At 39.2% G+C, this 17,743-nt stretch overlaps 2 protein-coding genes across 5 annotated transcripts in view; one reads left to right on the plus strand and one right to left on the minus strand.

Moving 5' to 3' along the window:
- CMSS1 (cms1 ribosomal small subunit homolog) overlaps positions 1-17,743 on the plus strand; it is a 235,150-nt gene that overhangs the window by 6,977 nt on the left and 210,430 nt on the right. The window lies entirely within an intron of this gene.
- The window catches only part of FILIP1L (filamin A interacting protein 1 like), a 201,119-nt gene that overhangs the window by 5,138 nt on the left and 178,238 nt on the right, over positions 1-17,743 (minus strand). For all 3 annotated transcript variants that reach the window (XM_084522481.1, XM_084522480.1, XM_084522482.1), the window contains 2 exons: positions 12,594-15,348; positions 843-1,027 (listed from right to left, as the gene is read on the minus strand). In XM_084522481.1, the coding sequence (XP_084378607.1) occupies positions 843-1,027; positions 12,594-15,348 (2,940 nt within the window). The remainder of the gene's footprint in view (positions 1-842; positions 1,028-12,593; positions 15,349-17,743) is intronic.

Below are 17,743 nucleotides of genomic sequence, written 5' to 3' on the forward strand. Positions count from 1 at the left end.
TGACTGCTGCTATTTATTTTATGTCATTGTGAGCAGTTGTAAGGGAGGGCAAAATTGCGGAAGGCTGCAGAAACAGAGTTGCACTTCTTTCAAGTTACAATGTATTGTTTACACTTGACACAAATTTTGATCAGTTCCAACAAATATAGTTTACGTGAACTGAAATCTAAATACTGTAGTCCAAATAAAAGGGTAAAAGTTAATATAGCTAATACAAACAACATCCACCTCAATTCTTGCATCTGTTTGTGAAAGGTAACATCTGTGGGAATGCAGGTGGGGCTAATCATACTAATTAAGGAGATGATTGTTCACCTTCAAGTCATGTTTCTAAAGTGATGCTTGGCACAGCAAGGAGCTCTTTATTTCTTGAACTTAAATGCAATTTAAAAGAGTAGATTTTTGTCCATCCCTCTCTTCGTTCTGTCTTTACTAGCTAACATAAAATACCCATTCTAAAACACTTTTTTAAAACAGCCCCTTCTTCATCCCTGCTTCATTTAGTTTATTGTATACTTGTACAAATATACGGAGACAACATTTATACTGGTATTTGTGGAATATGCCAAAACCAAATTTATAGTAGGAACTTATTTTTATCTCATTTTCCCAGTGTGAGGGAAAAATTGCAGAATGACCAGAAAAAGGAGAGCAGAGCTTGGTCCCTGCAGACAAGCTCTCAGCTTTGGTTTGTAAGAATTTGGCTCTCTCTTGCTGTCCTGTGGTTGGTGCCCATTAATGTGCTGAGTGTGTGGATGATTTCCCCCAATGGAAGTAACTGGCATTGAGGTTCAGATTTTCTTTGATCTATGACAGTAAAATGGATTTAAGCGATTATTTACCTTCTCCCTCCGCTTTGCAGGCAGGTTTTAGACACAGTCCTTACAATATGTAGCTTTCCAGAACTGCTGTCTTGGAGCGGTTTGTTGAGATGTCCAGTGGGAATTTTGACAGGTAGTTTAGTTGTGCTCGTAGGCTTTGGTTTGGGGATCCGAGTTGGAATTGATTGACGGAATGCATCAGTAATCTTGAAATAAACCAAGAAAATAGTCATGTTAGGGATGAGAGGCTGGCTGTATACTTAGCTCTTCACTGTTCTTTTCCACTTCATGTAAACAAACACTTATACATACCTTTTATAGTTAAACAACAGAGTAAAAGAAGTTCACTGATGATTTAATAAAAAAATAAAATGCAAATGTTGCTCAGATGAGGACAGTAGGAAACAACATAGAAACTTTGGTCAGTTAAGTATGAATGAGAATGAGCTGGACAAAAACAAGTTTTGAGAAACAGCTTCTAGTGGCCAACAACACCTGTCTGGAATAAATCAATAAATATTTAAATTTATCAGACTTCAAAAGCCTATGATTTGGCTGTAGACAACTGAATTTCTGGAAGGAATAAAGTAGGAGTGGAAAAGCTGATGTCAAATTTTTGTGTGTTCAGTATGGAGGACTTGGGGGAAATTGTGCACATTAAATTGTTAAATTGTTTGGATGGACTGTGACCTGATTTAACTCGGGAGCAATTCACAGGCATAGTTTGGGAGTTAGCCCAGAGGAGGGTTAACTCAGAGTAGGTGGTTTGCAGCTGGCTCACCTGTTCTGGAGCCTCAGGGAGTTTCTTACAGTTTGAGTTGACTGTGTCTGAGGGATGGGCAGAGATGCCTTTACCTTACTGGTATGGACATGGCTGTGTTATATTATGTGTCTTTTTTTTTTTTTTTTTTTTTTTTTTTTTTTTTTTTTTAATGATAGTGGTCACTTAACTTTGTTATCCCAAGATTCTTTTGTTTCTATGGAAAAAGTAGGAAAGTTGTTATGTTTAAAAAGTGGCAAATGGCTAGAAAGCAAAGTCCACAATCAGTTTTAACAGCTGGTGGTGATAATATTTGAACGTGATAGAAACCCATGGTATTTAACTTTCCCTATATGCAGTTTATGAATATGTTAGTACTGAGCTAATGATACTTGCATAGGGTATAAAAGGGAGGGTGTTAGAACAAAGTTTATGGTAATTTCTGCTACCGAATAGCAAGGTGATAAACTGTATGCCAATTCAATGTTAACAAGTGCAAATTAATGTATGGGGAAAGCTAGTTTGCATACTAAACTACATATAGTATATTTACTATATGTAAATATATTTATTGTCACTCAGAAAACAGGTCCTGGAGTCTCTGTAAATGGTCCTAAGTATTCAGCAACTGGCAGTTGTCAATCAGATAATAAGCACGTTTGGAGTTATTTTGAGAAGCATAGAAGAAAACAGAAAAACGTAATTTTCTAGTGTGTAAATCTGAATCATACCTATGTGGTTTTGCAGAATTTTGTCTGAACATCTCTCAGAATTGGGTATAACAGAACACAGGGAAAGCTGGCAAAGATGGTCAGTTATGGAATGGCTTCTGCGTATGCAGTGACAACATATGCTGAAGCTTTTCAGTTTGGAAAATAGGTTGTGGAGATGAAAAGTGAAAAGGAAAAGCTTTCTTTATTCCTAGTCCATTTCTAATGATCTACTTGAGAGGGCATACACTGAAGATATCAAAAGACAAGTACAAGATCAGTAAAAGGAAGCGTTCTCCCCTGTTAATGCACTAACACTCATTGGGACAGGCAGGCGAGGTGATGGTGTAAATTGCTTTGGAGAGAGTTCAGCCTGATTCAGGGAGTCCATCAAGGGCTGCTAAACATAAAGATCTGGTGAAGGTTTCAGATGAGGAGAGAGCCAAGTTGTAGACTGCTAGGAACTGGGCATGTTACTCTGCTCACCTGTACTTCAGCTTATTTTGTAAACAGCTATGAGATGCATAGATCCTGGGTCTGACAGTGTGTTGCTCGTTTCATATGTTAATTTTTGGAATTAGAAAGTATCAAGTGTAGCTTTTGTTTATACACTGAGAAATGAAGGTGGCCTTGATAATGGAAAGGAAAAAGCTGTGTTTTTTCTTTGCGTTGTGGTCCTTGAAAGATTTTACCTCTAGGTGGCAGCAAAGTTTGTGGGTTTTGTGATGCATCACTGTTTTCGCTAGAACTGAACTAAAGCTTATGATTAAATGCTGAATTAAAAAAAAATAACATGCATTTGTAAGATAATCTTGGATTTTATCACTCAGATTGTTAGTGCGCAAGGAAAAAAAAACTCTAAACCAACAGAACTCATTTTACTTAAATTCTCAAAGGCACTGCAAAGGAAAAAGGGGTGGGTGTTGGAGGGGATAATTGTGTTACTGCTGTATGACTATCCTTGAACACTGACTTGAGTTTTCCTTCTGGCTATGTGGCATTTTTTGTTAGATGAGGCACAGTATTGGGAATAAAATATTTGGATGTACTATTTCTGGAGGTGCTGCTATCTGCTATGAATTTAGAAAATACATAGAATGTGTCTCAGATTCCTAACCATAAAAAGAATTGAACTACCCATTATTTGCAGAAACATATTGCAATGAATAGATGAAAAGTATTAATATATGGTCTTGTGTGCTCAAGTACGTTTGTGTCGCTAAGTATTCTCTTCTGTCATCTCTTTTGGTTTTGTTTTTTGGAGAAGTGCTCCTTTCTGGAGATTCAATATGGTACAAAGCAGTTGGAGGATTCTACCTGTGTTTGGTTGAGTTGTGTTGTTAGTTCTTGAAAAAAGTATTTGTAGGCTGAGATTTTTATAGATCTTGTGCATCTAACTGGTTTCCAGACTCTGAAGTCCTCTGAAAACAGTAGGAAAATGGTGAAAATACCCCTGTGCTCTGGCCTTTGGTTCGTGCCAGTTTCTAGTTCGTTAAAACCATCATTTACAGCATGGCCTTCAGAGCAGTCAGATTTCATTTCAACCAAAAGTTTTAGATGATTCAAAGTGATGCTCTGTTTTGCAGTCATCACTGACAGCACCGAATGCATCTAAATTATTACTACTTAGTGCTCAATGTTGCATGGGAACTGATCACTTTGTCAGGGTTTGCTTATAGTCCTAATACCTAAGTTGATGCAATTCCTGTGTTGGTTTTTAGGAAGACCTATGTGACTAAAAAAACTCTGTAAATATTGGTGGTGTTTTCAATTTGATCTTTCACTATTATCTGTTTGTGGGAAGTCTATTCTCAAATCTCTTCAACCCCTTCTACCAATTCACTTCTCCCTGCAAGATGAATGAATGGTTTTCAGTCTACCTGATTCTTTTTTTGCCACCCACTTGTTTCCTGAATTTGCCAGCTCTGTTCATCATTGGTGTTAAGTTAAAGCTCCTTGAGTTCTCATCTGTAAGCCCTTTTTTTGCTGTCTTTCTAAGTGGCAGAAAGACGTTTATCTTTCAAAAACCAAGCTGAACTGCCATTTGTGCTCTGGAGAGGCCTTTTTAATTCCCATCGGTGCTCTCAAAACACTCCTAGAAACTAAATGTTTCCCAGGAGCTACCTAGCTGGGATTTTAGCAGTTGCGTGGTTTTCCTTTACGTAATGTGTGTAAACAACAGTTATGTTGTTTACACACATTACGTAAAGGAAACAGTTATAAATGATAACAACAACAAAAGCAACAACAAAAAAATGCTTTTGAAATAAGCAGGTTACGCAGCATGTCTGTCAAAGTAACAGGGTCATATTAGTTTTAGGTGTTAGATTCAAAAAATACCAAAGTTTTTGTCAGCAATGTTTAGAGTTGTAAAACTAAGTAGTTACAGCTATGTTCAAAGAATCAATAAAAATGCAGTTTCAAAAGGATCTTTTAACTTCCTCAGTTTTAAATTGACTTCTGAAGTAGATTTAATCACTTGGAGTGGGAACTGGAAGGAGAAAAGGGTATTACAGTGAGAACTTGTATGTAGCACGTGTGTTTGTTATTCCATGGTGAATGGCATCAGGTACTTCAGAGACTGGGACAAAGGCTTCATGGGTGACAGCTGTCATATTCCACATGCAAGAGTGAAAATGCCCTTTCTTTATTTCAGGAAGTCAGCTGTAAAGCTCTAAAATAATACCAGGATTTATATTCTGTATGCACTTTTCCCTAAGGGCACAGAGGTAGCTTATCTGTTACTTACGTGGGCCATCAGGTATTCTGCCACAACACAGTGCTTGCTGTCTGGGGAGCAGGCTAAGGCAGGTGTGTGTGCGGGCATCAAGGAGGGAAAATTCATGCTCTTTGGGTAGTTCTAATGTCTTTGGTCCTAATCTTATTTTTCTCTAAAAGTGTGATGCATGCTTTGCCTCCTGTTTGAAATTTATCTGTTTAAATAGAGGCGAACAGTTCTTCTGTAGGCTTTCTTATTTTTCTGGTGTTGTTGTAGAACTTGATCTAGGAGAAATAACTTTAGATTGGGTTCCTTCTCACTCCTTAAATTTCTAGGGTTTTTTTGAGTGGTAGAGAGAATCATTTGCAACGTAAGTGAAAGTGGCCAGAGGGTGGTGCTGAAGATCCTCTACACAGAAATCCAAACGTGCTTCTTGCCAGACTGCAGTTTGTTCCTAGATGATTGAACGTGGTTGGACTGAAAGCCAGGTCTGCAAGTGAGGATGAGTTACGATTAAGTGGCAAAGCTAAATATTCCCTTTGGTGTCCAAACAAGATGGTTTTCAGCTGGGACTGTTGAATTGCACAGAGCATTTGAGTATTTCCTTGTCTTTCACTAGGATCTGGCATCTGTCTTCTGGGAATCCAGAGGGGAAATTCTCAGTTGCTCTGTGCTTCCTTTTATGCGACCGGTTTGTGTATGTGACTATATTCAGATGTGTGAGCAGGATAAGTAAACCTTACACTTACTGATCTTGTTAAGGCCTTAGGCAGGGAATTGTCTGGCTCAGGGCACCGTGTTTTCAGAAATGTACACACTGTTATAAATATCTGTGCAGAGGGAAAATAATTAGTAATCTGTACAGTGGTAGTACTCATCGAGCTATTAGGTGGGAAAACAATTGGGCTTGTTTAATCTGGAGAAAGTAAAACTGGAGAAAGATATGTTAACTGTCTTCTAATATGTGAAAGGCCACTGCAGAGAAAATAGTTTTCCAAATCCAGTGTAGGGATAGGAAACAAACTGGATTTCAATTTCATCAAGGGAAATTTAGTTCCGAAATTTGCAAGATTTTTAATGGCAAGAATGTTTCATCGCTGTTACAGATACTTGGGGTAACAGGGGAACTGTTATCATTGCAGTAGTTTTAGAACAGGGTAAACCAGGGGAAGAGTTCAGACCAAATTACAAAAAGAAAATGGGACCTCGGGATGTTTTTCAGCCTTTCTAAGCTCAGTTTTCTGCCATTTCTACTATTTCTTTTTATATATCAGTCCTATCACAGAACTCACGATTTCAATATAAACTACTTGACAGAGAAATCTCTATTGAAATCAGAAATAATTTCCATGCATTTGACATGATTTGTGCTCATGTGTCCAAATGTGCCCCTGCGATGTTATTCAGCTGAACACCAAGTTCAAATCTACTTTAAGGTAGGGAAAGGAAACAGGGTTGGGCAGGGTTGGAGGCAGAGTTGGCATTCCTAATTACTGAAATTCCGTCACAGGCCTTGCTTTTCTTAGGACATGTCTTCACGGGGAAATATAATCCCTGAACATAAGGTAGGTGAAAGGCTTATTGTTAATAGATAATTGACAACTTGCAGGGGAAGGTGAGGTTGTCGAGAGTCAACTCGTGTAGGACAAAGACTGCCTTGGGACTGATCGATCAGCACTACAAGGCAGCTTGCTGTTCTGAAATGGACAGTGCCTGTTGCTCTCTTCTCTTTGTCCCCTGAGAACAGAAGGCACCATATTAGGGCACTGTCTCCAAGAAGAAATATGGCCTTTTGGAAGACTACTGAACACCCTGCAGTATTGATTCTGCCCAGGAGAGGGCAGTGCCGACACGGAAATGTTTCTGCTGGTGCTTAAAAATTAAGTGTATTTGTACAATACATTATTTTACAAATATGTGTGAGGTCATCAGTTCTCTCTGCTTAGATCTGTGCTGCCATTTGTGGAGTAAGTCTTGACAGTGGGTCGTATTCTGCACAGACTGGGCAGCTAGGGATAGATGTGTTGATGCATTTCTAAGTATCCACCTTTTCAGGATGTGTGAAAACGTACTCATACCTACAGACACCTTTGAACGTGAAGGCACACTCGTGCTCTGCATGGAGGAGGTAAAAGAGCCGTATGCTTTTACCATCAGGGCCTTTTTTCTGTATGGAAACAGGCTATTTGCACCTGGGGAGGTCCCATTTAAAGGTGTGTTAATCGGAGTCCTACTTTTAAATATAAATATAAAAAATATATAATTTATATGTATAACTGTATTAATCATACATATATAAAAATACTCAACTTTTGTCCATCCTAGGTTGGGGTTTCTACAGGATAAAAGCATCACCAATAATGGGTTGAGTATGAGATACTCAAGGATAGGAAGTTGGGGATTTTTGTCATGACTGGAAGTGCCTTGCTCTGCCTTTACACAAGTCAATTAGCTTCTTCCCTCTCTTTTTTTTTTTTCTTTCCTCTCAGCTGTAAAGTGAGTCATTTCTTGTTAAAGCCCCCAAAGGTTTTTAGTGGGACTGTTCTGTTGAGTGCTTGCACATTTGGAGTGCTTTGTGATGCACAGGCAGGCCAGATTGCATCTCTTCAGAGCACAGTGGTAGCACCTCAGGAGATCAGACCAGGGCTTTGGCAGCAACTCCATTATAAAGAGCGTTTGTCCCTTGTTGCTTGCCCCTTCAGTTGTGCTGATGTAGCTGTTTGTGCTGTGAAATTAATCCCGTTTTATCTTTTGGTTTGTTCGTTTCCAATCCAAGTTAGTTTCTCAACCTGCTTGGCAGTGCCCCTGAACAGCAGTGACAGCATAACTGAGCAGGCGGTATCCTGTGGTAGGGCTACGAGTGGGGAAGGAGCTGCTTTTGGCTATCCCTGTGTGAAGGCCCCAGGGAGTGGAGAGTTGCTGATGGAAACAGGTCGTTCCTGCTGTACTCAGAATCTGCTTCCTAAGATTATTTTTGCTTAGTATTCTGGGGAGAATCATATGCAATTGGCAGCTCTGATATTTGAGGCCTACTGAATGGCCACAGAAGGATGGAGCACTGGGTGATGTGCTAGCAGACAGCATTTGGCTACATCTTGGGCCCACTGACTGCAGGTTTGTGAAAAAAGTCCCTTATTCATAAATTTTTAAGGTCAGTCTTTTCCCCGAGCAATTTCCCACTTACAGTACTTGGTGTTAATTTTAAAATGCCTTTATACACCCACTCGTGCTGAGCCTGAACCGTAAGATCTTTCTCTCTTCTGTTTCTTGGTAACATAATGTTTTGGTAGTCTTTGCTTAAGCCTGGAGATTAGGCAGTTGTCAGTTTTTGTTTTGCATGTCTCAAGATCTGTTTCCTAGGGACAAAGTCCCTAGGAAAATGGTTACTCCATTTCCATCACCTAATCCTGCAGCATCCTTTCAATCTTAATCAGCAAGTATTGTATAATTCTGTTTCTGATTATTTTTCCTCAGTGTGGGAATCATGCCTTTTTAAGCCTTGCGTGAGATGCTTACGTAGAGATCTTTTCCCTTACAGCCTTGCGTTCTGTCCCCAGGCACCATATTCACATTATTTAATATACTATGAATTGGGAAAAGTAGCTGACTGCTCCTGTAATTTTTGTCAAATTTATTCATTAATGAGCTACTTGAGGGAGTGTTTCTTTTCTTTTCTTTTTTTTTAAAATGTGAAGTAGTGCCTCTCAGTTGATGGACAGGCACTCTGCTCTCAATACCATTATTGGTTCTTACTCTCTTCTTTTTTTCTTTTCCTCCTTTCCCTTCCCTTCCCTTCCCTTCCCTCATCTGTCCTCCCTGCAAGGACAAAAATTATAAACATTTCAAAGGAAATATTTAATCACATAAACAGAATAATTCAGAAATGCTGAGCACTGAACTGTAGGTGCTGCCCTTGCTTGTGTTCTCTGGCTTACTGAGCTAAAACTGAAAAGAGCAAGGAAAGTGGGCTGATAACTGCTGCTATTTCTTTTATCATCTGACTCTCCCTTTCTGTTCCTGAAGGCTTTCCCTTCTCTCCTGGATGTCAAGTTGATTTTTAGATTTGAGGGGAGTTGTTTGCTAAGAATTTTGGAAAAGGAAAGGGTTGATACTATGATCTGCTGAAAACTGTTCTTATGAACTATTTCACGGTCTCTCTCTCTCTATTATTTTTGGTGACCATATTTTGCTTTATTATTTATTTGTATTGTTATTGTAAGTAAATATCTGTCATATTTCAGGCCTTAGGGCAAATATTGTAACCAAAAGTGTCTCATCCTCCAAGATTAAAACAGCAATACTTACCACCTGGAATGCATCCCAGTCCTAGAAGAATTGCCTTACTTGGTTGAAATTTAATATGATTATATGATTATGCTTGATGTTTCTGTTCAGAGAGTTTAAATCAATTTACAGACAGATCATTTAATTTCTCTCCTTACTCTGCTGCTTTCTCTTTACCTGCTAAGGAAGTAGGTGAATATTCCCCCTCAGTAAAACAGAAATCATCTGAAATACGGAGTGGTTTTGAACAGCTTGCAGTAAATTTTAAATACGTGATTTCAGTCCCTAAGCTATGCTTTCCATTGTTATGATGAAATTACAGCTAACTTATTTCTGTTCAAACAGCTGAGTAAGTTTCAGCTCTCAACAACATCCAAGCATGTATTTTCCCTCCTGTATGTTTTGAAACAGATCTTGGGAATTTGAATAGGATGAACAGGCTTTATTCTGCGAACCTTATTTTCAGGCAAAATAATAATTTCATTTTTCATCTGTTGAAATCAATGACAAAACCTCTGGTGTGAAGTCAGTGAAGGTCTATAAATTGACTGTTTAATTAGCAGAGGAATATAAGTATCCTTTCATCAAGGTGTGATTTTTTGGAAACATAGCAAGTTCATTTACAGGTAATGGTGATGCTTCTTATTAAGACATTAGCAGAATGTCTTAATAAGTATTCAGAGAGTAGCAGAAGAACTGTCTTGTTTAATAATTAACCTGCAAAGTGGTGTGAACTCTGGCCTAGGCTTTGTATTGAAAACGTCTTTTAAACTCTGAATGTCCTTATTCATAATAGCTTGGGAATTGTCCAAAGGACTAAGTGTGCTTGTTGGTATTATGTCCTGATTTGTGCTTATCTTTTACAAGGCATTGTAATAGATGGCCAGGTGGTTAATAATCAACACATTTCTGTACACTTGGAACGCAGGTATAAAATGCAATATTTTTTTATACACGATTTTAACGTCCAATAGAAGAAAATGCTAATGTTTCTCAGGGACAATTGTTTATTCTTTAATTTCTAGGAAATCTGACGTCTGTTACTCAGGGCCCAGTTACTCATTATTACGCTTATAGCATGTCCCTTGAGAGATCTTGGGTATGGATCAATAGAACATGCAGTACAGAGAGTGTTTTGAATTGACTGCTTTTGCTTTTAATTTTGGCTGAGCCTTTCAGTTAATAATGTGTAAGCTGAATGTAGTAAATTAACTTTTTCATATAATTGGCACACTCTAAAATTATTGTAATCTTGACTTGCCTGAGTGCTGGGTACTGTCTTCATCAGTAACTTTTGCTGAAATTGGTGGGAGCCAACTTGCAATTTGCTTTGCAGGATAAGACCATTCATTTCTTCTGAACTAGCTCTTAATCAGATCTCACTTCTGCAGTCAGTGAAGATAACATGAGACAAACCAAGTGGGAAGAACGTCTTGTGAAGCCCAATAACCTGATAGAGCATCTGCTGAAGCTATGCATGACACCAAGCTAGGCCTGTGCGGTTCCACATTGACTTAAAAATTTCCACTGCTCAGCTGTAGTACGCTTGTTGTATCCAATTCTATCACAAAACCTGTAACTTAATTTTTCTTCCCATTGTTGATTTTACTGAAGTGTGTAGGGGTGATGAGTTTAGATTTTCAGTAGAAGGTGTTCCTTCAAAAATCAGCTATTAACTACAGCTGTAATCATTTAGATTCTGGTCTGAAAAAAAGTCCCTTTCTTACGTTAAAGCATGTACCAAAGTCCTTTGCTGAATCAATTGCTAGGCTGTACTGCAAAAATGTGTTTTTTTCTTTTACACTACGTAATGTAAACAAGAATAAAGATACGGGTTTAGTGAATAGGGACTTTATGCTTGCATGCAGACTTCCTTGTTGATAAGGAGGTTCGATTTTTATCCTCTCCAAAAGAGCATGAGATACATAGGCATTTAACTTCTTTAGAATAAGAATCTGACTCTCCGATTTGATTTTTTTTCTTTTTTTTCGTAACAGCTTTTAAAAAAAGAGATATCCGAAAGTGTTTTTCGGATCTTTTGGCTTGATTTACATTCAGTGGGGAAGTTGGTCCAGCAGTAGCAGCACTTTCTGGGTGGTTAGGATTTTGTGCTTGGCCCATATGTAATCTGAGGGCAGCAATGTTTATGTTTTTGTCTTTTTCCTAGGCACTAATACTGTATTCATCACTCAACTATCTTAACCTGTTTTCTCTGTGCTGTATGGTTCTGCAATTTACCGTAGTCCTAGAGGTCTGTGTTTGGAGAGAGGATTTAGTACCACTACTTAATGGTTCTGTCTTCCTCTGCCTGTTATACAAGAAAACACGGCGTGCCATAGTTTGCTAATCTTGTTTCTTCTTCAGTGTACCTGTCTTGTATATAGCATGTTGGATTGATAGTGAGGAGCTAAGATGAAATTTGAGTGTGGTGTGAGTCCATTCTGAGCTAATTGTTTAGGAATCAAAGTGTTGCTGTTAATTGTTTAACGATGTACCTAGATGATGGTAGTTTTTCTGCTGGATTAGGAAAAAAAAATAAAAAAATAAAACATGCCTTGTTTGAGTAGTTTTCTGATGTAGGCATCTGAATCCAGTTCACTTATAAGAAAGGTTTACAGGAGGGCATAAGAAGAATTGTAACCAAACATAGTGTTAAAAAGGTGGGGAGAAAAAGTGGTGGTTGTGGTCTGGAACATATCATTTATGCATCATAAAATCTGCAATAAGATACAATACATATTATTTTGAGTGTGTGTGATGTAACGATAATTATCTGAAATGAGAGGGCTAGGAAGAATTGGGAAATAGCAGGGAAGATAATGAATCAAGTCATATCTGAAGTTAGCAGGCAATATTATGGCTTAATTCAAATTCTACCATACATGCAAAAAAAATACAAACACACACAAAACCAAAAAATGTTCTGCAAGCAATGATAAAAATAATCAATTATTTACTGTTTTTGTAATGTTAAAATATTTTACCAAGGCAAGTTGCAGTCAAAAGTAATGTGAGTTACTTTGAAAATGGAAATACATAAAGATGCATTTATACAAGTGCAAGACTAAATATTTTACATAACTGTATTTCAATGAGAAGATATACAGTAAGTGCACACTTGATAACACTAAGCAGGCAAAACTTAACGTTAGTTCCATATACTGTTGTAAAGTTCATGCACAGATCTCTCCCAAAGGAAAGGGGCTGTTCCAAATCATTCTTGCTGGGATGAAAAACGGGATGGGTTGCTGGTAAGGGTGTCAGCATGGATGGGGGGGTCAGTTATAGACATTACTTACTGTAATTTGTGATTGCCGTGGGAGAGGAGTGGCTGTTGGTGTGATAGTAATACTGCTGGTGATTTTATTGGTGGGCTTACTGGGTATCCCGTTAGCTAGTGCTGGAGTTCGGTTATCTTGCACCGGGGTACAAGGGCTGACGGGCTTGGAGCTGGTGAGAGCTTGGACGTAAGGACTTCCTAAGTGGATGTGGATTTTGTTATCCTCAGTAGTTATTACACTTGATCCCGTACTGTTAGATCTCTGAAACTGCCATGACGACTGCCTGTCTGGGGATACTCTAAAAACGGCGTGCTTGGCTCCCATTTCCAAAGGCTCTGAGGAGAGCATTTGTTCCTGAGAACTTGAGCCTGGTAAAGCCAAAGGGGACATTGTTCTTTCAGGAGTTAGAGAACCACAGGAATCAGGAGTCTGAGATCTTGCAAAAGCAGACATGGTAATGGGAGAAATGGCTTGCTCTGGGCTCATGTAACCTTCTGCTGCTTTTGATTTTACAGGCGTTAGGGAGGCGTTTTGGATTATGGTTATTCTTTGCTTGGTAGTGCCGCAGTTGGGTATGACGGCCGTGCTTGTGTAGGAGTGAGGACTTTCAGCGGTAGGACTTGTTATTTCGAGTGTGGCCGTGTTCTGCCCGTGGTCTGGAGTTACCTTTATGTGGAGAGGTTGGCCGGGGGTATGGCTTAGCACGAGGTCTCCAGTCTGTGCACAGTTTCCATTTTGCTTTGTGTGGATCTTTCCGTTCTGAGGATGGTTGTCTTTGGACTTCATCCAAGGGATCCACAACTTCTTGTTCACGGCATTCCCAGCGGATGAGTTGCTTTTGAAAGACACCGGTTGTTCTTCCTCATTGTTGTCTTTGTCCTCGTTATCGCTGTCTTCGTACAGCTGTCCATTGATCACTGCTCGCTCTAAAGGCATGAGGGTTTTGTAGTCGGGTGGCTCGTTGTCTGCGGGATCTGTCTGGACTTCCTTGGAAAAAAGTTGCAAGTCAGAGATTCTTCTTCCATTCAGACTGGGTCTGGGGGTCTTACTGAAGCGTCTGTACTTCTCTAATTCTTTTGTCAGACTTTCCATTTCTCTTGCCAACTCCCTATTCTTATTTTCCTGCTGGGTGAGTTTCTTCTGTAAGACTGTATGATCACCTCGGAGGTGACAGATCAGGTCGTCTGTTGCCATGTACTCATGAATTTTCTCTTTCAGTGCATCTACTTCTCTGGAAAGGTGACTTGATTTGGCTTCTTCTTCTCTGAGCTTCTTAAAAAGGCGCTGCTCTTGGTTGGACTCAGCCTTCTCCGTCAATTTATACCGAGCCACTTCCATTTTGACAGCCTCCAGCTCCTCAGACAGGAGCTTGGCTCTGTCCCGTTCATTGACATACCTTCTTTCTAGAGACTCATATTCATCTTCAGTTTTCATAAGATCATCTTCTATGGCCTTCATTTCTTTCAGCTTTTGCTTAAGCCTCTCAACTTCTTGAGAAAGCTCTTTGATTTTGTTGTTCTCCTGCTGCAAGGAAGTGCTGGATTTAGTAGTCTCCTTAAGCTTATTTTTAAGAAATTCCTTTTCGACAGCTTCCAGTGACTGAAGTCTCTTTCTTAGAATATTTACTTTGGAAGCAAGATCGCTTCCTTTCTCCTCTTCTGCTTTCAGTTTGTTTTTCAAGTCATCTCTTTCTTTTGTTACACTGGATACTTTTTCCTCTGCATCAGATTTTGACTTCATTGCCTTTTTGCTTTCCTCAATGAGTTTTTCTGTAACGGACATCACCTTATTTTGTTCCACCTGAAGCTGAGAAGTTGCAGCTTGCAGCTTCTCTTCTGTTTGCTTTATTTTTTCACCCATAGTTTTTCTTTCATCCACAAGCATCACTGTTAGAGTCTTCAGCTTTGTTAAATCTTCTTTAAGTGTGAACTCAGTTTTTTCTAGCTTGCTTTCGATTGCTTCAAGCTCTCCAACTCTAGCTTTTAAGCCATCCAGCTCAAGGGACAACTGCTTTGTTAACATTTTTTCTCTTTCTAGGTTGCATTTCAGGGAGTAGCATTCCTGTTTGCTTTTGTTGAAAGCATCCTCTAATTTCTCCAGCTCCATTATTCTTTTGTTGAGTTTGTCAACTTCCCCTTTAAGGTTCTTGCTCTGTGTCGCTTCTTTTTCTAACTTTTTATTAAGTTCTCTGCACTGATCTTCCATTTTTATGAGCTCTTCGTCTTTTCCTTCCATCTCCAGCAGTCGCTTCCGTAATTCTTCCACTTCGGACATAAGCGTCGAGTTCCCATACTCTCCCTTATTTATCTTATCCCTTAGGTCTTGCAGTTCATCCTCTGCTTTCCTTAAAGATTTATTGGTCTCCTCCAGCTCATCGATTTGTCGGCTGAGAGCAGTCAGTTTTAGCCGGAGCTGACGATTCTGGCTGTCTTCATTGGTTAGTTTGGCCATCATTGCTTCTTGATCTTGGGAAACCTTACTGCTGTGGGCTTGCAGCTCAGCCTCCAGCCTGCTGGCTCTCCGTTCTTCTTCTTGAACTTTTGCTTCAGCAAGGGCGAGTTTCTCATGTGCTTGGTCGGCAGAAGTGGTTAACTCTTGAATTTTTTGACTTTGTTGATTCAACTGCTCGGTGAGTCTTTGTTGTTCATCTACCACCATTAAAGCAAAGGATTTCAGTTTAGTTAATTCTTCTTTCAGTTTGGCTATTTTCTTGTTGCTTTCCTTCTCTTTTTTCTCCTGATACGCTGTTTCTTGTTCAAGAAGCTTTTTCAATCTGGGGGGAAGAAATAATACCGTATTTTGTAGCCATTTTAATAGGCATTTAAAAATGCACTTGAAATATTAAGACATCTGCCAGATGTGCCTGAGCATCCACTTGTACTTGCAACTAGAAGCAGGGCTCTCCTTGTAGTGTCATGGTGAAGTCCCCACAGGCCTTAGCTTTCTACTCAGAAGTTCTCTGGTAATGGACACTTCAGTGCGATCATTTACACTTAATAACTTCAGTAGTTACGCATCTTTAATTACATTTTCAGCTTCTGACAGTTATCAGTGCAACACAACTGTTTGATGTTCTGCACTGGAACAATGCTGATCTTGGCTGTCTGCTGGGGCTAGGTGTGTACAGGCAGGGTTTTTTTTTAGAAATGTGATTATCGCAGTGCTTGAGAAATTAAATCAGTGCAGCCCTCAAGGGCAGGTATACTTTTACAGCATTATAAACCTCCTAATACCTTTAAGCTACTTATAAACCATCCTGATCTTTTATGATGTTTTATCATTAAACCTTACAGATGTTAAAGGATGTGAAGGAAATATACCCACACTAGGCTGTTAGTTGGGCTGACTAATTCCAATTTCCAAACAGTACATCAGAGCAAAAAACAAACATAGTAGGTGAGTCAGTCCTCAGTGGAAATACAGGCTTTATTACCTTGTTTAAAAAAATAAAAAATAAAAATCAGTCAGTAGATAAGCAGGAATTTACATTAAGAACTTAAGACCAAACGTTGTTTCCTGTTACATTCAGACATGGTCTTAGATCCAAAACTTGCAGATGTGCTGAACTGCAACTCTGTTTTATATGTTTCTTTAAACTTTTCACAATGGTTTTCCAAAACCAGTGTTTACAAGTTTGTAGGTTAGCATTCAGTCTTAACCAAGATGCAGCATGCTTAGTTTGTTAGAGACCTGCAATAAGGCTGTGCATTTGTTCATGTAACAACCTAAGAAACCTCCAAATACCTCAGATAATTACGTCCTGTTGTAGACTTTGTCAGGGAGATATTTGTGGAACGGGTATGAGGTATGATTAGGTTTGGCCAGCACATCTGCCTCCTTTCAATTAGTTTTTTCCCACAGCTGACTTATAAATCATGTTCTGATATTCAAGAATAGTCTTAAAACCCTAGTCTAAAAGAATATGAGCACTTGTATGTTTTGCTGTTGTTCATATGTATGATACATATTCCTTTACAGAGTGCTGGTGAGGAAGGAATTGCATATCAGCAGTGTATTTCAACAAAGTACTGCTTACGCACTTGTTAGCTGAGGCCCCTTCTGTCCTGTCCCCGAAAAGTGATAATGACCCTCCAGAAGTAGCTGCTGAAACATCAGGTTCCTGTTCCACAGCTGTCCCTGGTCAGTGCTGTGATGTCCAAACAGTAAGTCTTTACAGCTTTCCACTGACAAGTTCCTGTTGCAGCCATCCTTTTCGTTCAGGAAGAGCTTAGATAATGGCCTCCTTTGCACAGCTCTTTATTAGCTGCCGGCTGACTGGAGGCATATATTTCTGGGGGCTTAATAGGCTGCCTCAGCAACATCCTCATGGGCAGCATTGAGGTTTTTTTTTGCATGGAGAGAGGAAGTCCCTGCCATGGTACAACTGTCCATCAGACTTGTCTGGTTTGATGGGGGTACTTGATAGAAATCCCTGGCTATGAAATTTCTTAACACGTTCTCCATCCCCACAGCTCTTATTTTAGTGCAGAAGTTGCATAATACTGAGTGTAATGTGAAAAATATTTTTTCACGTTTATGTGAAAACTAGGTGGAAGGGGGAGTAACAGTAAACTGAGTTGATTTCAAAGACTTAAAGCAGCCCTGATCTCTTTACAGCAGTAGATTAGTATAATGGGGGAAAATAGACATGAAAAGGTGTAAGTGGAGAGGGAGAGGTTTGTGAAATGAGCTTGGAGGAATGTTGCTGGCTGACAGAACAAGGCGACTGCGCCATCTTCAAAGGCAGCTTTTTACTGTGTTGTCAGTGTATACACTTTTGTCATCTTTATAACATTAGCTTGTTTGAGTTCTTTTTAAATAAAAAAACTCACAGAACTCTCTCCCCTCCCCACCCTTGTCTCTGAATGCTTTAGTAGTGAAGTTCAATAGATGATTTACCGTTGCCATAGATATAAAACCATAACAGAAGCACAACCAACAATTTCATTTGGAATGAGCTCAGTTTTTGCGTGTGCATGAAGTTAAGACACGTTAATACGGTTAGACTTGAGGTTATTAGCATGTGTTTTATTTTTGCTTCCTTCACTGTCATTTGTTTTTGTTAGGCAAATTTGGCTGAATTTAATTAATTGGTGTATTATTCAGTGCTTCTTTATTAACTAGTTGATATCTCTCTGTCCAAATGATACTAATGCACGAGTGACTGA

Source organism: Aythya ferina (genome assembly GCF_964211825.1).
Source record: "Aythya ferina genome assembly, chromosome: 1".
NCBI classification, from domain to species: domain Eukaryota; kingdom Metazoa; phylum Chordata; class Aves; order Anseriformes; family Anatidae; genus Aythya; species Aythya ferina.